Here is a 23,033-nt window from a genome sequence, read left to right on the forward strand (position 1 = left end):
TCAAAAATCCTTGAAAAGCACCATAGGGAGCTTAAAGTGAAGAAAGATGTGGGAATCCAAGCCAAGAAAAGAATATGAAGGAATCACCCTCACTGTGCACCGTTGCCACAGCAAAGCCATCAAGTTCCCAATAACCTCTCTTTGTATCCCTTCACTGCGATGAAGAATTTGTTTAGCTGCGGCAAAACCCTTCGGACAACAAAACATAGAGTTTCATTTACCTAACCCTAGGGGCTTCCAAATTAGGTTAAAGGCTCGAAAACTGAGGCAACCAGCTATTTTTCCTCATCCAGAATTACCCTCTCTCATTTCCTCTCAACTCTCCACCACTCCTAACCAAAAATTCTTTATTTTTACATCATTTCATCACCAATCTCTTAATTCTAAGTCGATTATTCTTCACCATTCCATCTCTACACCACCTTTCCATATCCATTTCATCCTTCATGGCTATCAAGAGTGCTGAAACTGATTGGATCAAGATTAGAGTCATGAGTGGCTGAAGTTGGTAATCTTTGGTGACGGGGATGCAAGCTTGAGCTCATGGGCTAAACTGGGGAGTTTCTTATTTCAATCTTTGTAGTTATATGTATTTGAACCTCTAAATTTAGGGTTGAATGTCATATTTACTGCCTTGGATAACTGATAAGTTTTTCTTTGTGATTGATTTACTTGTATATGAACTGAATGATGTAATGTGTTTCTAATTTTTATATAGCTATATCTTCCTTACCCTTGGCTTTTGATTGATTTGTAATCATTATTGTTAGTTGATTGATTTCCATTGACTCTTGAGTGTTGATTGGTAACCAAGAGAGAGTATTGCAAATTCCTTTCATTTACACACTAAGTGGTTTTTCAACAGTGTTTTGAAAAGGTATTAATTCGTTTTGATCAAAATAATTTTCACTAATTCAGACATTAGACCTAAATGATTATTTAGGGTTCTAATTAAGATTTAGTGGTTTTAAATTCCCAAATATTTTGAAAGAACAAGGATAGCTCAATCCCTATTGTCAAAGACATTTTTATTGAACCCTTTAATCCAAACCATTCATTTTACTGCTTTTATAACGAAAACTTCAAAAACAAGTATTTCCATTGCATTACTTTTTCATCTTTCTCAACATGATTTTCAACAACCAAATCCCAATTTTACAAGTTTTCTTAGATACTTAGCTATTAGGACTCAATTAAGGCTCCATGAGTGAAACGACTCGAGATTGTGCCACGATAGTGCAATCCTTGGTTAATTTGTGATCCTGACTCCCAAGGTGTTAGAAATCGGTCAAATCAGTTTGGTTAGAAATGTAAAGCATACAATTTTTTGTGCTAGTGGGTAGGTGCATTCTCCTGTGAAGTCAATCTTATTCAAGTCACTATCAAGTACTCTTCCAATCCTAAATATAAGACTCATTTTATAGTGTAATTTATACTATACAATAGGTTTTATAATTGATGTTACTGGACTATGCTGGTTAAAAAAACAGATGCTATTGGACTATGAAATGGGCCACTTATGATTCCATCCATATGTTTCTGATCATACCACTAAAGCTAATAATGGAGTCTCCATATCCGGTTTTGATGCTGAAATAGGAAAGCATTTACATAGTGGATGTATTAGTGTTTACTTGAGAGTTGAAGAAGAAGAAGTGGGAGACAACAAAATCAGGTTGTGGTGGGGATAATATCACTTATGTTTCAACTATTGAACCTGAAAAACATAATCTCAATCCTTTATTTGCAAGTCAAACCTACCAGTATTAGCACTTAATTGCTACCATCATCACTGAAGAAGGAGCTTTAAAAAACAAAGTAATAAGATCTAGACCGTCTAGATTTGATTTGGATGATCCAGATAAGACATGCGGGCACCAAATCCAGATTGTATTTCAATATCAGTATTTTATGCTACCATCATCAGGGGAGAAAGAGCATTACAAAAATCATTATCAAGATAAACTTTTATTCAGTTTGTTTATATCTGCCAAGTTCTGATTTATTTATCAGAGTTGGTTATGTCAAAACAAAGAGTAAGGTTTAAAGTTGGGTTGAGATTTGCAGAGAAGACAGGGCAGGAAAAGATGAAAGCACCATTAATATACTTGTTCTATTACCACGTCTGCATCATTGCAACTTGTTGCACTAAGCTTGTGGAAGCCATAGAATCTCCAAATTACACAGTGGCGGCCTCTGAATCAGACTTGGAGATCAGACTTTACAGTGAATCCTCATGGCTCTCAGCTCGTGTACAAGGAACATCTTTCAGCCAGTCCACAAAAATTGGCTTTCATAGGTTTATTTTTGTCTTCTCTTCTGTTTTTCTTCTTTTCCTTCAGTGAGTCTTCTTGTATGTGTAGTTGGCTATGCTCCAGAGGAAAGATTATATAGGATTAATATGCTATACTAATCCTACTTATCACGGAAATTGATCAGCACTTGGATTATCTTGGGGTGATGATTTGGAGTAAACGAGCATAAAAGGGAATTTATGCAAGATTGATTGATACATAAAGGTCTGTCTATTCAAAATTGCTAGAAAAGAATAGCTTCAGGTGTTAGAAACAGTAAGTTCAAACCTCTAAAACAAAGTGGTTAAATAAACCTAGTCACTAAGTAGTCAAAATCATGAAGTAAGTCTTCGTGGTGATCACGAATTAAACCAAAATAAGTTGTGGGAGGAGGGGATATGAGATAATTATAAAATCTGCAACATTGGATTAGTTTGCTAATGTAACATTATCTTCATCATGTTTTTCTCCTACACAAACTCCAGGTTGTATCAATATATGCATGGAGGTAATCTGGATTCTTCTAGACTGGATTTTACTGCTCCTATGCTAACAAGCATTACCTCTTCAACATCATCACATGGGAATGACTATGTTGTAATGTCGTATATGTCTGCAAAGTATCATGGGAAACCTCCAGAGCCAAATCCTGAACTGAATTTGAAGGTGGAAAAGTGGGGAGCTCATTGCATAGCAGTAAGAAAGTTCAGTGGGTTTGCCAGAGACGATAATATTAACACAGAAGTTGAAGCTCTTATAAATAGCTTGAGTGGGAGAGCAGCCACTATAGAAGACAAAGGGACCTATGCCGTTGCCCAGTACAATGATTCTCGTCATATTTCTGGGCGATTAAATGAAGTGTGGATCAATTTGTCAGGACCCTTTGTCCTGGGCTGTCCCCATTCCCAGTAGGCTCTCTGTTCATGTGTGTCCTTGTGTTGTTAATAAGGCCCCGTCTAATATCTAACATAAAAACTAGTGGGAAGTTGGATTTGATTTCACGCATTAAGTCTTAATTCACATTATCTTTCATATTTATTATTTTTCACAAACTAATTTACCTTACTGACAAACTGATATACTACCTCATATCTTAATTATAAGATTTCGTTTATAGTTGTAGTATAATATAATGTTATAATAGTTCAGAAAAATCATGTCACTTCTTATAATTAACTAATTCTTTTGATTTTTTTAATATATTCAAATTAGTTAAGCAGTTGTTATATTAAAGACTGGGGGGAGTACTTGAAGAAATAGATACTTGGTGTTAAAGGTTATGGTATGGTCACCTGAAACTAATGAAGTGAGGAAATATTGGCGGGGTTCAGACTCTTAGGTTACGTTTGGTAGGGAGCATTGAAAATGAGGGATTGAGATTGAGATTACAATTGAAAAAATCTATTAAGAGAGTGTTTAGTATAAGAAATTGTTTGATATATGGGATTAGCCAAAGCCATGTATGTGGGATTGGAGAATACCATGGGGGGAAGTGGTATTCTCCAATCCCACCTTTATGAGTTTGTCTAATCCCATATAACAAACAATTACTCATGTTAAGTATTATTTTAATGATTTTTTTCAATTGCAATCCCAATCCCAATCCCTCATTTTCAATGCTTCATACCAAACGGGACCTTAAATTATGGAATGGTGCAGAAATGGGTACAGAAGTGAATAAGTGAGTTAGGTAAAGGTACTTTGTGGCATGAAAGGGAGGTAATAATAACAATGCATGAACATTCCAATCTCTGATGGATTATTCATTTGTTGGCTCAAATACGACCTTACGTCCAACTCCAAGCTGTGGTGATCGTCACACACCACAGAATGCATCAAAGGGACGGAAATCTTGGATGATCGGCCTTTAAATGACGAATGCACACTCTATTCCCTTTTAAATGAAATTGCAAGGGGACATTGACCTTAAATTACCAGGTGAGCTTATGTTATTCGCTGCAGGGAAAATAATTGAAAACCGCAGTACTGCATGTACGGTTACTGGTTAGAAGGGACCATGTACTGTTACCCTACAGAAAGGATCTGAGACAAGTGCAAGCAGAAAAGAAAGTACGAAACAACAAGTTTCATAAAACCCTCAGCTTTAGCGGCACACATATTTGATCTTAAAACTACTGTTGCGGAAGGTAATTACAGCCATAAATTTCATAATGAATAGTCTTATTATTGAACAGAGTCTCCAGGGGCGCGTTAAACCTGAATTTCCTATAATTGAGAAGAAAAATTTTCATAAAAAAGAAAATAATCTGTTCAGTTGACATTTTGTGTAACTTTCTTTATACTATCCCTATACTGAATCTTTAAGCCAAATTTGGTAATCAGCAGAGTTGCAGATTGCTTTCTCCATTCATTTTTAAAGCAGCAAATTGCACGTGGACGAACATGGGAGGGTGAGTGAATTGGGTATGTACAGAGGCTTACATCTGTGGTCTGGTCTGGACAACAAAAAGATTTCCGTCCCTGATGACACCTTCTATGTCTTGAGGAGAGCCATACAACTTTTCAATTTCACTTCCTGCATGTGCAATGCTGGAGAGGATCTTCTGGCGAAAGCCAGCATCAACTACCAGGGGATCGGATGAGTAATCAATCACAACTTCCTCTTCTTCATCCATTGGCACACTGTGTATAAGGAAAAATTCATTTAGCTAATATCCTAAGCTGAAAATTAACACAGAAAATCCAGAGAAAAAGGAAATCTATGATTATTAAGAGTAAAAGGAAGATAAATGTCAGTAGTTTTCACTGGCCTTCATTAGTGTTTTCTACAACCCCGGCTGGCCAGCCCCCTTGAGCATGCCCAAGGGTTGGTTGATACAAAATTTACCATTGGCCATAAAGCACATGGCCAACCAAGAACCAAGGTGCTTTCTCTTGTACAAAGTCGAAGGTTCAAACCTTATAGATAGAAAATATCACATTTGAAAAGATGCTCCTAGTTGAACCCAACTTTTCTCAGATCCGATAATATCAGACACAAAAGAATCGTATTAAAAAAAAAAAGAAAAAAAGAAACTAGATGCTCCTAAATATTGCTGTGAAAAACCGATCAAACTGTGACACTGACTCCCTTGTGGAGCTCGAAATATAATAACAAGAAGCATCATCCCACTATGTGGAGTGAGCTAAATAGAAGGTGAATATCTTTTCAAGCCTTGTGGAGTTTGAAATGAGCAGATATTTTAAGACATATATTATACTTAAGTGTAAAATACTTTAATTACCCCTATATTTTACCTAAATTATATTTTAGTTAAAATATAACCTCTCTTGAAATTCAAATACATGTTACACAAACGTCCCTTGTATATATGAGATTTCATTTGCATTCACCCAATCCATCTAACCGTAAAGTGACTGTTAAGTTTGACTTTTAAACTTCTATTTTAACCAGTACCACTTCTTAACATGAAAGTTATTTAGATATTTATATTTGTCAAAAAAATAATTTTTGATACAACAAAAAAATAATTTTAATACATGTATTTTCAAAATTTTAAAATGCAATAAAATGTGTTAATTTTGATTATATTATAAAATTTTATAATTTTAATTTTTCACCGCATAAAGGTTTCTTTTAAATGGCTAAAAAATATACTAAATAAATAATTTTTAATTATATAATATAAATTGTCTAAGTTGTTGAAACACATATAACATATTTAATCTATTATATATTTATTTAAAGAATTAATCAAAATTCCATTCAAGGTTTTTATGTCTACATTAACTAAATTAATTAATTTTCCATCTCAATATGACAAAAACACTAAACAAATAACTATTTGTAAAAATAAAAAATAAAATTAAGGAAAGGTAAAAATTTTAAATTCTTCAAAACTTTTTAGCCAAATTTAGGGATTTAGTGTAATGAAGGGTAAATTAGTAAATAAAAAGTATTTTAGTATAATTTTTAATTAAAACAGTATTTTTTTTAAAGAATATTTTTAACGGAGTTAATGATTGGGACTTAAGTATATGTTTTCAAAATAAAAAAGAGGTCGGTGTAATTAAGGTAAATACAAGGGAAGTTAGAGTATTTTACCCTATACTTAGTAGTTTGATCTCACATATGAAATTTTTAGCACATAAAAGGTGCATGCCTGCTTAGTATCATATCTAACATATTAAGAATCTAAATTCTACAGTTTAAATCTTGATTCTACTTCGTTTCATCCTGTTTCAGCCTTTTCAACTCAAGCAAATAAATAACCCAAAACCTCTGTTTGTTTTTTTCTAAAGATGTTCGTTTCAGAAATATGAAAAATTTACCTGTCATAAAGGCCAGCACCAGCATAACCCTCTAGATCTTCACCATTGGAGTCAGATCGGAAAATAATTGAACGTCTTATAAAGAGGCCAATAGGTTTACTAGGATAACCCAGTACCTAAAAAAGTCAAAAATATTAGCAACGATGGCATGTCGATGGAACATATACAGGAAAAGGGCATTTCATAAACTTACTATCACACAGTTATATATAAACAACACAAGGTAATCAGCCATCCACAGATACTTAGAAGCTTAATCAAGAACTAGATAATATATAAACACATATTACAAAAATAGTTAACAAAATGTATCATGATTACCTGAGGGGAGTTCAGATCATGCTTCTTACAGATAAAACTCAAAGCTCGCCCAGGATACGCTCCAACCAAAGTTTCTCCAAGTCCTGTCACAACCTAGGTTCAAGGAGTATCAGATTCAATGTCTTTTCTCACGCACTCTTTTCAAATGATGAACACGCGGCATCGTTTTATTATATACCTCAGCATATATTTCCGATGAGTCCCCTGAAGATGGATTAGTTGTGTGGATGACAAAAGCGTAGTCAGCATTAATAACTTCCTGAACAAGGACAGCCATGGCAAGATACTCGTGGTCCAGTTTCACTTTTCTTGTGCTGAAGTATGCTCTCTCATTCCACTTAGAACCCCAAACCTTTTGTGAATCCAAAAGCTCATGTCATTAATGAAGATGAAATAAAAATGAAAATATTCACGAGCAATAGAAACAGTATACAAAAATACCACAAAGATATGAAACTGCAATTTTAAGCAAGTTACACCAACCATACATCTTCTAAAGTTTGTGGGGCACAACTAATTTGGTCAACCATTACCGGAATTCTCTTCAGCAATGAATGACAAAGCATAAAGTCTGAAAATAAATAGCAAACTCTGGCCAAAAAACAAAAAGAGCGAACAAGGAAGGCCAAATGTAGAGGATGTATGGGAAGATGACCAAAAGAGTACAGACTATTGCATAGAATATAGTTGATATGAGGAACAGTACATCCTCGGTTGAATGCCTCCTAGCATGCTATCAATAGCAGCAAAGGACCATCAGTTATTTTGTTAGTGTCCAGGGTAATAGTAATGTGTTCAACAAAACTATAAGTATATAACAATAATTCCCAGAAATAATAATTACTACTTGCGGTCCTTAATAAAAGAGTTAGGTAAATAATTTGAGAATATTAATGAAATTAGTTAAGTTAGGTATTTGTAGTAAATAGATATTGTCTCCCCTAAAATACCCTTATTAATTATGCTCATTTAACTTACCTCTTGCTAATAACTTGTTCACATGTGTAATCACTATAGGGATTAGTTGAAGGCAAAAATGAATAAATATTAGAGACAAAGTGAATTAGGATCTTATATTTAGGATCAAATTGAATCTCCAACTAGTTCTTATATTAAGAATCGAAGGTTGTAATTAAAAAGTTTATGGTGATGCAAAGAATACAGAAATAGCATGGGATGATCTCCCTCATAGATTGCCTCGTGCACAATTGTCAGTGTAAAATAGAGAAGCACCCTGAATTATAAGTGCAGTGAAGTATGGTAATTAATATAAGAGCAGGAAACTCTACTTTTGATCAAGTTGCCACCTTTCACAAACCAGGTATCAAAGTCTAATACAGGCATTGTGTTTTATAGACTAATAGAGGCATGAGTCTTACTTTTTTTATAGCCCTCCATGCTTGCTCCCATCGTTGTTCACCTTCATCACCAGGCCAAGGCATTCCAGAGCTTTTCATCTTAGTTCTCAGGTCCTCTATCTGAAAATAAGACATTAGCTTTCATCTAAGTTCCTCCTTTCTTTTGAGAGACAATGGGGATTTTTTTTTTTTTTCCCGGGTAAGCATTTTTTTAGGGAAAAAAATCACATTTTTTGAAGAAAAACAACTTTTGATAAATTTTAAAATGTTTGTTTAAGCTTATCAAAATAATGAAAATTTGAGTAAAAAAGCATATTTCTAGTTATTTTAATAAACTTAGTAGCTTCTAAAAATAATTAGATTTAGCATATGAGATGGAATGTTCAATTCTTTATAAAAATATAGAGATAATTAAAGATCTTATAAAATTTGAAAATCACTAATAAATACTCCCTCCGTTCCTTATTATAAGAGACATTTGATACTTAAGGTATGTTCCTATATATAAGAGACACTTAAAAGTTGTCTCTAGTTTTTTATATTGATTTCCTATTTTACCCCTATTTATTTTGTCTCCAACTCATACTCTCTCTTCCTCCTACTTCTCTTTCTTTTAATAATTTAATTGTTCTCTCTCATACTCTCTCTCCTTATTAATAGGGGCATTGTTAGAAAAAATATTATACTTTTTACACATTAATTGTCCTCAACTAATTTTAACTGTTTTTTTGATCAACGTAATTTGGTTATTTGTCTCTTATAATAAGGAACGGAGGGAGTAATTTTTTATGAACAGAGATGCACGGAGATGTCACAAAATCTGAAAATCACTAAATAATAGATCCGAAATAATCTTACAACAGGTCAAGTTGGCATGGCATGTATTAAGGAGAAATAGGTAGAAAATCATTTAAAACAGTTTTGTCATGTGCAAGGAAGACCAAGGAAGCGCCACTAGGGAGGGGTAAGCATATAATCTTTAGCCCTAGAAAGAGAGGTAAAAGGAGACCAAGAAGGACAATGAGAGGTAAGTCATCAATTGAGATCTTCTAGTCAATGGTTTATCAAAAGAGTTGGCTTCAGGTAGAGCTCAATGATATTGTGTGATCTACGTAACCAGCCTCATTCTATGGGATAAGGCTTTTATTGTTGATGATGGTACCCAAACACAAAAATAATTTCTCCTTTTTATAAAATCTCCATGCCATAAGTCACTTTTCATAAAATCTCTAAATTATCTAAAACTCACTTATTTTTTTAAGCTTAAACAAACAGGCCCTATTCTATTAAGGTTCAATGAAATTTCATTTGACTGCTACCAACAAAAACATACCAACTGGGGTGGTGCTTCCAACTGCAAAACTGTTTTGCGAATCTCTCCAAGGATACTGGAGTCTCCCTCAGCTAATGACATCTTCAGAAATTTAACCTTTTCAGCTACTTCCTAATAGATAACATTCAGTTAAAACTTCATTACACTACATAAAGGACTCACATAGTTGCAAATGTAACTACCTAAAAAAAAAAAACATAAACACGTCTAATAACGAATACCACAAGTGCATTCAAACTATCATATATGTTTAATAACAAAAACATATAAATTTTCCATGAGAAAAGAAAGCCCCAGCAATTGGCTGCTGAAACAATATAGATTGAATAAAAGTTTAATTTGAAAGTTCCTTTGAATAATTACAGAAAGAGAATTTTTATTTGCAAATTTTATCATAATAGTTGAATGTAGCACCGTAAAGTTCTGCTGTTATGTCAAAGACAACATAACCCATGGAATTGTTCACAAGTCAGAAACTTAACCTAGACTAATTTGTATATCAGATGAATGATTCAACAGCCTGAATCAAACGCCAACAAGTTGTGCGTGTTACCAAATCATTATCCTCGTCATGAACATGAAAATGTGAGTAATTGAGGCACTAAAATCAAAGAAAGATAACCACAGAATACGAACTTGATATCTCATTTTCCACACATTATGACACTAGGAAAATGGAAACGTGATGTAGGACCTGATTTCGCTTATCAGCAAGAACATATTCAAATACTCCAAATGGTATGGCAACTGAGGTGGGAATCCCGATCCAGGTAGGCACTTTTCCTTTTAAATAAGCAATATTACGTGATTTAGCTCCAACCTGGAAAAACAGAATTTCTAAGAAAGTTACGCTGAAGTAACAGAGTGTACAGACATATATCTGGTACTTCCCCAAATCAAAAACTAAAATGAGAAAGAATGAATGTAGAGAAACCCATCAATAGCTGTTACTTTTTGAAAATCTAACCATTTCATTTGTGAACTCCTCAGATGATATGGCATATCTACCACTAAATTGCTTTTTGACCAAGCTTAATGTTGGCACAGAACCATCTTCTTGCAGCTGAGTTGATTTGGCATCAACCAGTTCATCCTCCTCTACCACACTGAAATAATTCCCAAACAAATGAAGAAAAATGGTAGAAAAAGAGAAGCAAGCAAAATTCATCAATTCAGATCACGGAGCAGGTGGTGAAATGGCTGTTTTACTATAGAAGTCGTTTCATCCCACTCAATTGGATGCAAACATAAATCACTTAGATTTTTTTTTTTTGAAGACATAAAGATGTTACCTATAAACTACATCAGCAGATGTCGGTTTTACACGCAATAGCTTTCCTTTATTGGCTTGAAGATTGGCCAGGACATTGGGATCAAAACATGTAGCAAAACAGACCTGGAAAGCATGAGCACTTAAAGTCAGCATTAGCAATGTCAATGTACATGAAAGCATAATTACCTTCACAACAATTTCATCTTATTTAAAAAAATTTAAAAAAAAAAAAAGAAAGGAGAAGAGGCCACCTTCCCATGTCCCTTGAGCTCTAGCAGTCTTTAATCAAAATTTAGTTATAGTTTATCAGTAACATCAGCACAATCATACCAGATTATAATATCAAATCAATTGGATGTATAATATATGATAATCAAATCCCACATCCTGTGAAAATGCACCAATTATTTTGAAGATATAGTTTTATAATTTTATTAAGACCTAGTTGCCCACAAAGCAAGCCAGTTTGCAGCTTAGGCACCAAATATTTCATTACTAAAGTGTTGCTAGGTAGTCGTGTGACGTCATTCTGGTCACAGATCAAAATAATAAACAGGTGCAATCAAAACAATAAATAAATAACAGGCCTACCATTCAACAGTAGCATCCACAACACATGTAACAAAAGGACTATTTAAATTGTAACACCTTGCTGTTTCTCGCTCGTACAGAAACATGAGATAGGACATCAGGCATATCAGGTGTCAGGACAGCAACGGCGCCATCTGGAATTTCCTCCTCTCCTTTCACCCTCTTTGCTACTAAAATAGTAGGTTGGCCATATGATTTGTTCTGAACAGCAAGCAACTCATCCACAACCTCAACATATCCAATGGCTTCAACAGGGCTAATAACCTGCCAACTGTTCCAAGTGTGCCAGAATTGCAGTAAGATGGTTATCACTACAACTGAATAATGCTATGACAGTATACACCACGCTCAATACGGATGGCTACAGAAACTTTTTATTAAAGTTCAACAAACATGATCAGTTAACCTTCCAAGATGAGCTGTCTTTCGGAGAACTGGATCCAGTCGATTAAGAAGAGCGGATAGTGAAGCAGCAGATCCAGCACGGATAATTTCTTCAGTGAATATTTCTACCTGCAAGCAGAAATTTTCAGAAGTCTGAAACAAGGTAGTATGCTATAGAAGAATGAGTGAATGTAAGAGAAAGGACATACAGCCCATCTCTCCACCCCAAGTAGTGATCCAAGGTACTCTGCTGATGGTTGCAGAATTTGCTGGTACCACTCTGCCTTGTTTGTGAGCGCAAGACGTGTTCTATCAAGGATTGATTTTGCATACAGTGCCCAATGTGTGTCTTTACTCTTACACATGCTTAAGGCATGATCCCAACCCTTGAAGAGCAAAAAATAAAAATAAGACAAGTGGCGAATAATATTCATTAGTTAGATAGTCTTTGAAGGACTATGACATCTTAGATGTAGATATTTAGCAAAAACACAACGGCGTTTATGAACTTCCAGTACTGTCTTGAGCTTTGCATTACCAGTATCAAAATGCTTAATTTGCCCACAACAAACTCAAATTGATGTTTGTGAGCCTTATCTTTAATAGCCATTGATGAAAGAACTTCTCTCATTATTTTAAACCAATTTAAACTATGTAATTGACCAAAAGCCTATATTATATTGCATACTCAATAATCATATAAAGTAAATACAAAGGGCATGAAACAAAATCATCAAATCATTCATTTAAGTTTCTCTGTCTATACAACTGGATAATTACTTCTCTACCAACAAAGGGGTCAGTTTCCTTATCGAAGATAAACAGTGCACAATTCCACACTTCACTGATAGGTGTAATCTTTTTCAGCTAAAATATCACAAACATAAGCTTTACCGACCAAACTCTGCATCTAAAATGGTGACATAACTGATGAGCAAGAAATTCGTATGGCCAAAGATTCAACAAAGATATATACCTTCAAGCAGTAAATTAGATCTTCATTGTCATCTGATGAAAGAGCAAGATTTTCGAGAACCATACAGATGAAGTACATGATTTTCTGCATGAAACATAAATCAGCTGATTGACCATATTAACTTATAATAAAAGAACTTTAATTTATGAGATCAATTAAATAAATTGGTGAATATAGTTTGATCATAATGAGACCCTTTGTAGAAACATTACCTCTGGTCCAGCATTATCTAATTGTTCGTATCCCCTTTCCACTGCTGTCCTAACAGTAGAATCAAGGGAAATATCCAAAAATAAAAGATCTCTCAGACGATCTTGATGCTTATGTAGTAGTGGTTGAAGTTCTTGCCGAGCTTCTAGCAAACCCTATTGCAAAATCATGGGGAAAAGGCATTATATAAGGACATATGTGCAAGTAAAAATGGCTATTGACTGTATTGAAGATACACAAACCTCAAGAAGCAGTTCTACATCCTTAACCTCAATGTGATCCTGAACAAACTGAAGTAACTCCTGCTTGCGAGAAACACCATACAACTTAGTCCAACATTCAGAAGATATTACGCATCATAAACAGCTTCAAATAAAGCTAAATAGCATTACAGGAAAACCAGATGGCAAGCCAGACACTGGATTTATCTGCACCCCAACCATGAAGCCTTGACCCTGCAAAAAGATCGAATATGATGTTAAAAATATGAAGACCTATCATTCTAAGTACAAAATGATGCCCTTGAAAACATAACTCGGTTACTTTTGTTACCTCAGTATTGTAGCCCATACAGTTTGAAATAGCAGACTCAAGATCTGCACCCGAATGAACTGCCTGCAGATGATAAAATTTGTTACATGACAGATTATTATTTATCAGTTGACCTAAGTGGCTCAAGGTTAGGCAACACAGGGCTGGATGAAAGCCTCTTTAAAGTACACCAAGGAATGATAGATGCAAAACAGATCCAAATAGAGTATAGCATTTAATGGAGCCTACAAGATTAAAAGTAGAATTGCACCCCCTCCCTCTGCTTATTGTTGGCAACAGCAATTTAAATGCAATACTTACTGAGCTGCAATAACTGTCGTTTACAATCAGAAATATACAAACATATTACGTAGAGCTATTGTTAGGTATAAATGAAAAGTAGAAGAAAAATAGTTAAATTTGTTGTTCTGTTCTCTTCTGCTCATTATGAATTTGTGATAGCTGGCTAGTTAGGATTCTAACACATACATTAATTGTAACCTGATTTGGAGGGAGTCATGTTAGTTTATGAGATTCTCTTGTACTCTCTATTCCCTCTTCAGCTACCAGCCTTCTATCTTCTCCTATCAAGTGGTATCAAAGCTGGTGCTCAGTGGCTCTAAATAGGATTACCTGCAGAAGGCTCTAACTGACAGAAAGGATGAATGAATGTAGTAGACTGTAGCCATTTGGAAATCAGCTTTCCAAAGGTGGCTTATTGATAATTACCAATGCAGTACAGGACGCCTAAGTCCTACATCAAATTGTATGGCTGCTTAACAGGGCACTTAAGTAGGAGTGGTTCTCCTGCCATAATGGATCTTTTAAGTGAAGGTTCCCCACCTTGCTTGGATACCTATCACTCTATGCTGCAACATTTTATTTTTCATCCCCCCTCAATGAGACATTTATCAACAAGAACCATAATATAAAACTAATCAGCCAAGGCATTTCCAACAGAGAACAATTGTATGATAGAAAACATAACCAGACAACAAAGATATATCCATCCAACCTTCAAAGTCCTCATGTAGTTTCCAAGATCACGCAAAAGACCTTCCTTTTGATCTCTCCGGAAATTTGGTTCAGAATGGATTGCACGGTCATAGCTAAGAAGACGTTCTTTTGTTATCCCATTGTCATTCAAGGTTTTCCAGTAAACCCCGATATCAAGGTCACTATCTATATAATCAATCAGTGCCTGGACAGATTTACCAAACGAATCAAATATGAAACATGAGGCTGATGAGATAAGCCATAAGAAGTCCAGAAAATTCTCAAAATTACCTGGCAGATTACAACATCATCAGGACTAGTATTGTTGTGCAACTTCTGATGCCATTCCTCCATCATTCCACCTTTGCAATCATTCTTCCTCTGCAAACCATTTAGCACTTTTTTGTGACATCTTATATTCAAGCATATGGAAGGGAAAGATACATGAGGAGCTACCCATTAAGGGGAAGCAAATAACAAATCATACCCACCTGGACGACAAGGATCTCATCCCGAATCCGTTGTCCCACATCACCTTCACCTCCCCGACCAACAGTAGACATGATCATTCTTACAAGTTCCCTATAGCCTGGATAACTTGTATATACATTCTGGAGCAAGTCTGTAAGTCTATCCTGTGCTTTACTTATCTCACTGTTCCAATTAATACTTATTGTTAGTATTGGTGACCATAGAATGTTCTAGTATAGGCAAAGAAACATGACCACAATACATAACAGCAAATAAACTAACTAGTTCATGCTGATGATAAATTATGCCAGACATATAGCAGAAATTTAAATTATGGCAGATTCATGCTGAAGCTTTTATGGATTAAGGGATAAAACATCCCATTCACTAAAAAGCTCATTAGCAAAGCAAAAATTAAAGTTCATACGGGAATTACCGTGGCTTCACATTATAATTTTTGTTCCATATGAGCTGTCTTGTAGCCATGAACCTCATCCATACCAACATACCTGCAAGGCCCTTTGGGCCAGCATCTTTGGCTTGATCAATCAAATCTGCTGCAATGTTAAATCTGAGGGAAAAAAATTGAGTGGTCAATCCAGATCCAACTAAGTGTAATCATTAAAAACATTTTGGTTAGTAGACGAAATCAATAGTAATGCTTCAAAACACTTATATATATGAGATTCTTTAAGATGTTGATAAAGATTAAATTTCCAACTTCCATGGAAAAAATGCAATGAGATAATCTATTCAGACCAAAGCATTTAGCTGTGAATACAGATCCAAAGAAAAGATAGTGATGATTATTTTTATTTTTTGAATGGCAGTATGGCTTTGAAAACAACTACACATGCTAAGCATTTGACAGGGAATGTACAATAGGATCAGCCAACAAATGAAATTCCCTCTATTGTCCATGTGGAAAATGGATGTCGGTATCTATGAAAAACAGAGAAAGGACATAAAGAATGTTCAGGTTTAAGAAAATAGTTGGGGACAAAACACAACACTGAATCGCAATAAACCCTAAACCAACACCTAGTTGTCATTGATGAGTAGTTACAGTTTACAGAATATGAAGTCTGACATAAATTGATAATTCATGACAAACACAGAAGGTTTAAGTGGCGCAACAAAAGCAGATAATTCAAATTTTACTATCATTATTCTGGTCTATTTGCACAAGCATCTATAGCTTGGGAAAAAATTAGATGGAAGAGGAAGGACAACTAGAGGCAACTATTAAATAAAAAATCGAGCATTTGGACTCTAATGAAAGTTAATGATCATTTCTATATATCCATTCAATAGATTGCCAATAACTTTCACTATTGTAGTTCCATAATATAGCTTAAATAACAAGAATATAAAACTCTTTCATGGACCCCAAAGCACAATGTATGTTAATTTCAAAGGACTGATCATGAATATCGAATAATGAGAGAGACATCTTGGTTAACAATTTATCTAAAGATTTTGTTTATAAATGATAAAGCATAATGACGTCATACAGTCTATATAGCTGATCTCACCTAATGGGATAAGATTTGCTGTTGTGGTCATGAATATCATTGATAAGCCAAAAGAAATTAAGGACCAGGAGAAAGAGATAAAGAAAACTGAATTAAATTTGATATCATTACAAAATCGGCTTTCAAACTTTCTGTCATCAAAATTTCTGTTGTTTGGGTTTTAATTCTTCGTTGCCATGGTACAGTACTTAAATAATGATTTATCTGTAGTTTTCAAAAGTAAAGTGTTACAACTAAGTAGAGGTCCTAGGCTGCTCCATGAGCCACATGGTTTGCTAGAAGCAAACCGCTAGGGTCCACTATATCACTCAAAAGCTTCAAACATTAAGCAGAGGCTTAAGAATAACTTTGTCATCATTTCCAAGAGAAGCCCCCTAATTAAAAAGCTCTTGCCTCTTGAAGCATGGGCAAAGTACAAGCCCCCCAAACTTTGCACTGAGAATTCATTCTTAATTACGAAGAACGGTAGCAATCAAGACGTAGTTCTTAACCACTAAATCATGGAGGCTGTAATACTATGACTGCCAAGAACCAGATCCAATCCAGAAGTTAAACTATTAAGCGAAGGATCTTGCTTAATTTTATTGTAACCTTTAACAACCAGAAAACCAGGTTTCCTCAAGATCTACTAGGAAAACCTTACATATAACAGAGAAAAGTACTGTTGAAAACATGTATTTCTTGTACATAGTGAATTCGTTACTAGGATATTATTAAGGCCATAATACTGATTATTAGACTACCATAATGAGAAGGACTAGAAGCCAATTATAGGAAATTAATTCTCTGATTATTTGCCTATTTTACTTCCTGGTCTTCAGTCCTGATGGTGTATACATCTTGTAACACACTGGTACTAAAATTCTCAGAAATAAAACTCACTCTGTTTCCATTATTTAACCCACAAATACAATAGTACTTTATGATATCTAAAATTAGCATTGATGTGACATAAATTGTAGTTCTCAAGAGCTTACTGACCTATGCATAAAGGACTTTTGTGCCTCATGCTCCAATTCAGCTATTTTATCCAACAAAAACTTGGCTGTGCCTTGGCCGTCAGCATTAACCTTCCAAAGGAACAAATCTTGTTATCGGATTGAGTAAGGTGACACAAACAAATGCAAATTGATTAAAAGGATTGCCATTACAATTTGAAACAACCTGTGGTATCAGCTTCTTCCATTGTCAAACCCTATATAAAAATCTGACCCATTGTTCTTAATCCATTTTTCACCGGACAGAAGGACAAAAGGCATTCCTTTAAAAGTATCATCTTCAACCTCAATATCTAAGGTCTGGACCTGAAATATTATTCAATACTCTTTAGAATTTTGACTCTAGATATCAAAGACTATAAACAACAAAAACCAAAACTTCAGAATAATTTTTAAGACACCTTAGAAGAAGGATCAGATGGACTCATTTGAAATTGTGTTTCAGCAGCCTCATGCACAGCCACAGAACCCGGGGGCAGAGCACTTTGAGGTGGTACCTGAGTTTACCGTTAGGATTATGACTAACATACCCATAAAAATATCAAAGGAACATTAGCATCGTTTTCAACATCAAATATCTTCCAGTATCTTTTAGTGAAGCCAAATTTTTATACTCACCGACCACTGTCCTTGTGTGGTTCTAGATAAGGCCCAGTGAAGAGTAATCGGCATTTTAAAATTGGCAGCTAGATGAATCTTAGTCTTGTCAGCATCCTTTGTAACAAGGACCTTAAGGATGCAAAAGTTTAATTAGAATAGGCAGTCAAGAAAACTTAAAAGGAGAAAAAGATGATAGCAGAAAATATCAATTGAGATGTTATGAAAGCAGAAAATATGAATTGAGATGTTATTTCCTCACCAGAAGATCATTATCACCAAGCTTGTAGATTTTCTTATTCAAAACAAGACCCTTATTCTGCTCCTCTCTTTCCTTGGCATAGCGTTCAAGTACTGTCAGTGTTGAGGCTTTCGGTGCAGCTACATCTTGTAGGCTTAAATCTTTGGCCACATGTTTGTTAATAAGCTGCATCAAATCTCTCCTTCTGCGCTGGATTCTTTCAACACTAAAATAGTTTTTGCTTTTCAATTGCTTCGCAACCTTTGTTTGTATCTCTCCTTTGGTAATCTTCTTACGTATCTCATCAATAGAGGCACCTTTCTCAAGCTCAGCTAGCAATTCTTTTTTTGCTTCCTCGAATTCCCTCTTTTATAGGGGGAAAAAAATAAATGTCAATAAAGCAATAACAGCACTACAGCACACATAAGAAGCAAAACAAGTGATATTATCCTGTCCATTTAGGTAACACTGACCAGGATAAGGGAAATCAAAGTGTATTTATTAAGTTACCAATTTTTTATCTGGGGAGTAGTTAGGCTTCCCAGCTTTTTCCCAGCGTATAAATGCTTGTATTTGTACAAGTTCATCAGGGATTGCCTTTATTTGAGAAACAGATGGCTCCTTCCCTTCGGTGGAACTAGTTCTATTTGTTAATCTTGCACGGAGGTCTTGTACAGAAATACCCCTCGCTACTTCATCCAACAATTCCTTTCGAGCTGCTTCATACTCCTCCTACACAAATGAGGGAAAAGATCACATATAGGTCTCACTGAATGGAAAAATCTTGATTCTTACAGCATGAAAATAGCTCTGTCTAATTCTACAAATTTTTTAATGAAAGCTATTTCCCAGATTATTTTAAAGCATCTACATGCCACAAATGCACCATGAAGGCTGTTTTACTAAGCCTGATAGCTGATAGCTGACACCAAAGGTAGGTGTGTGATACACGCATTTCTACAAAAGATCTAAGTACCTGACATGATATTTTCTAGCCATAACCAATTAAAGACAATAAAGAATGTTTATTCCTCTTCTTATGAGAATACAATGGAGAGAGAAAAAGCACTGGAAACAGTGACGTTGAACAAACAATTGGAGAACCATAGGTTTTACTATGCACCATGAAGGCCTTTTTACTAAACCTGATAGCTGACACCAAAGACAGGTGTGTGATGAACACATTTCTACAAAAGATCTGATTATCTGGCATGATATTTTCTGGCCATAACAAATTAAAGACAATAAAGAATGTTTATTCCTCTTCTTATGAGAATACAAAAGAGAAAAAACATGGGAGACAGTGACGTTGAACAAACAATTGGGGATCTACTAGTTAAGTCTTGCTCTTTTCACCAATTATTATTATAGGGCAGCCAAACAACAGAAAATAGGTTTTAGACCCATAATAGAAGATCCTAAGTCAGCTGAAATATCAAAAACAGAATGCATATGGGACAGCAGTAAAGCATTATAATACATAGCTTTAATGGGCGATTCCATGTGACTAAGACCAAACTAAGATAATTTTTTTGGCATGAATAAGCAAGGACTTGTGCCCAAAATATGATTCAAATTATCAAATTCAATAAAATTCCCAAGGCAAAGGAGCAAGTAATGTAGCAATGAAGTTTGAGAGGGAAAAATAAATGCAAAATTTGAGAATCACTCATAAAAAATTGGCAGATCAAGCAAATAGAATACAAGACAAATTGAAAATTCAAGGCCAAATGGAAGATATAGGAATCTATTGATCACTGACCTTCTCTTGCTCTGGATTATACATCTGCTTACCCTTTCGTTCCCACCTGAGGTATGCTTGAATCTGTACAAGGTCTTCAGGAACTGAAATTTCATGAACTGGCCTCTCTTTAACAGGTGGCCTCTCTTTCACAGGTAACTTGATAAGAAAGTTTTCGCCATTGTTTTTGAACCTGTAATTAGTGTAAAAACATATTTTTTTTGTTAAATTCGCGCATAAGCATGACTACAAAGGGAGAAAAACATGAACAACAACTCACCACTTATTCTTAGCTTCATCAAATACAAGGAACTCAATAGCTTGGGCTGCGGGATCATCAATTTCTATTTTAAGAATGAATCCTGAGCCAGACTAATTTGAAAAAAGAAGGAAAAAAAAGAAATGAAACAAAATCCTGAGCCAGACTAAATAGAAAAAGAAACAAAAAGTAGGCTGACAAAATTTACTTATATGGTAGAGCTAGCAGGTGAATCTGCCAATAATTTCCAAATTTGTTTTCTTGTTGCAAGTCTCTTTTTCAACTTACTTTCACAAAAGGACTTCTAAGAGCTTTGTTTTTATATACTGTTGTTCCATCTGGCTGACGAGAAGGAAGTACCCATTTCCTGAAAACAGAGACAAGATATGAGGCAGAAAATTTTCTACACATAAAAGGATGATTAAATTAATAATGAACTCCTAAACTGCTTCAGGAAAATAGAAATACTTAGAAAAATTAGTGTTGAACATACGCTTGCCTATCATGAATAACTCCCCAGTGCATAATCAGAGAGTCACTACCATATGAAACCTGAATATCTACTTTTGTCATAGACCCTGGGGCTACAGAATCAACACCAACCTGTACAACATTGTATACCGCCATCGATTAGTTCATAATTCATAGATCACTAATTCATTATAATATATATAAATCCGTAAAAGCCATTCAATGTTCAGGACCAATTGCATACCTGCAATTCTATATCCCCATTAAGTTTGTATTTCCCTGAAAGCTGCTCCACGGCCAAATGCAGTCAATACAACAATAAGTTAGATTGAATAACTTGCGCCAAAATGCAAAGACACGTTAGATTATTATTTATGTGCCGATATAAAATGCAATCCAGAGAGGAAACTAGTGTATAGTTCAAAATTCATGTCATGATGCTAATGATTGAACTGTGGCTGGCAAGTATCTAAAAATATGTAGATGCATATGCTAATCGCTTGAGCATAAGAACTTGAAACCTCAAGTAGGTGATTGTCATTTTTAAGATTTAGCCTTCGTGTCATATAAGGGTCAAATGTATCCAATTTCCGCTACATGTTGGTCAATACAAATGCCAGAATATATTTCAAAATCTAGAAAGGTATTCACAGGCCCAAGAAAATGCACGGCTGCATTTACTTCAGTCTTTTTATTTTCTATGGCGGGCGTGACCTCAAATGCTAAAGCATTTACATTGACTTAAAAATGAACTCTATATTTCTTTATACCCACAGAACAGGAAGTGTTAGCTGGACATCTTGTAATATAAACAGAATGCATGGTACTAACCAGTCGCTAATAATACGTTCTTAACGAAAGGAAATTTAATATTCTAAAACTAATCCTGACCAACGTTTTTTTCAAGCGAGGTTGAAGTTTACCTCTGAAGCGTGATCTGTGGTTAACACAGCATGGGGAATACCTGCAACTCGTCCAAGCCTTCCCATGGCAAATTTTCGTTTCCTCACATACAACTTGTTCCCACGAAATTTGGAAGAAAGAAGAAAGTTTTGTGTTTGTGCTGACCCTTGGTTGACAGTCACAGCTTTGAATAGAGAGTTTGCAGGTATGCCAGAAGAATTAACCTTACTTTGATATTCTGCAACTGATGGACAAAGCGAAGTCGGGTAGAAGATACTTCGGCCGACAGTATTACTCATATTGGTGAATCTAGTCCCTGTTCCTTTCAACAATAAAAAAAAAGATAAATAAATAAGAATAGTTTGTATCGGAAGATGAACTCAAAACATTATATACACATTGGGAATCGCCAGTCAGAAAATGCTCAAAATCATCATCAGCTTATATTAACTTATTTCCACCGAATTCATAATAGCAAGCTCTGTATTCTTATCCTAACACCTAATCATCAAGTCAACCCAAACTTCCAAATCAGAAATACACTTTCATTTTCATGCATTTAACTGGATTATGATAACAAAATGAAACACAGTACAACACACGCATTCATGTTGAAATTCATCTCCAGTTCAGTGAAACTGCAGAAATTCGAAAGATGCGGAGAATAAGAAAACTCAAGCGACTCATTTCCGCTGCATGAGGAGCAAAGCAATCCAACTGAACCAGCGAATTCGCAAAGAAAAACAAACTTGAAAACGAGGAAATTACTTCCAGTTGGAGCTCCAGATGAGAAGTGTCCGACCAAAATCACGGATAGAATAACAATGAAACAGGAAGAGGGAAGCAAGTGGGTAGAAAAATGAAGAAGAGATCGGAGAAGTGAATAGGTGCTCTGAGTGCGAAAAGATCGTGTTTCTTCAACCGCACTGTGCAAGAGATCCTACGTCGGAAAGATGGCACTTTATCAACGAAGTCGGTTGCGTGGCGCCCTTTGATTTGGCCGCGTCTCAAGGCGGCTTGGAAATAGGGGCGTGCACGTGGGATATACATTGGCGCGACGACCGGTAACGATTTGAAGACAAACCCGTGGGGCCCCGAGATTGCGGACTCTTGATACTGTTGATGATACTTGCCTGATAACCAATGACTTCCTTCCCAAATCTCTTTTTTGTTTTTTGGGATTTTTTTTCAATTTTACCCTTTCTGATATTTAATGAACTGACTGCTTATTCAAGCTGGAAAAAAAAAATGAACGCC

General features: G+C 35.2%; 2 protein-coding genes across 2 annotated transcripts; one reads left to right on the forward strand and one right to left on the reverse strand.

Annotated features, from left to right (window-relative positions):
* The first annotated feature begins 2,021 nt into the window (after positions 1-2,021).
* On the forward strand, positions 2,022-3,206 carry LOC114726869 (uncharacterized). The gene is made up of 2 exons (XM_028913589.1): positions 2,022-2,299; positions 2,780-3,206. The coding sequence occupies exons 1-2, from the start codon at positions 2,022-2,024 to the stop codon at positions 3,204-3,206; spliced, it is 705 nt and encodes a 234-aa protein (XP_028769422.1).
* Positions 3,207-4,429: 1,223 nt separating this feature from the next.
* On the reverse strand, positions 4,430-22,675 carry LOC114726870 (alpha-glucan water dikinase, chloroplastic). Its single transcript, XM_028913590.1, has 34 exons — positions 22,545-22,675; positions 21,797-22,098; positions 21,118-21,159; positions 20,896-21,005; positions 20,691-20,769; positions 20,424-20,515; positions 20,165-20,336; positions 18,913-19,134; positions 18,424-18,768; positions 18,183-18,293; positions 17,966-18,061; positions 17,744-17,870; positions 17,548-17,653; positions 15,468-15,602; positions 15,052-15,214; positions 14,852-14,941; positions 14,580-14,765; positions 13,586-13,648; positions 13,426-13,488; positions 13,276-13,335; positions 13,036-13,188; positions 12,824-12,907; positions 12,057-12,233; positions 11,870-11,976; positions 11,521-11,734; positions 10,892-10,995; positions 10,567-10,705; positions 10,294-10,419; positions 9,600-9,710; positions 8,288-8,386; positions 7,087-7,260; positions 6,909-7,001; positions 6,588-6,703; positions 4,430-4,937 (listed from the first exon to the last, which is right to left on the reverse strand). Exons 2-34 carry the CDS (start codon positions 22,073-22,075, stop codon positions 4,733-4,735), a joined length of 4,443 nt encoding a protein of 1,480 aa, XP_028769423.1. The 5' UTR covers positions 22,076-22,098; positions 22,545-22,675; the 3' UTR covers positions 4,430-4,732.
* Between the last annotated feature and the right edge of the window lie 358 nt (positions 22,676-23,033).

Source organism: Neltuma alba, unplaced genomic scaffold, assembly GCF_004799145.2.
Source record: "Neltuma alba isolate B1F8T4 unplaced genomic scaffold, ASM479914v2 tig00012408_pilon, whole genome shotgun sequence".
Classification (NCBI taxonomy): Eukaryota; Viridiplantae; Streptophyta; class Magnoliopsida; order Fabales; family Fabaceae; genus Neltuma; species Neltuma alba.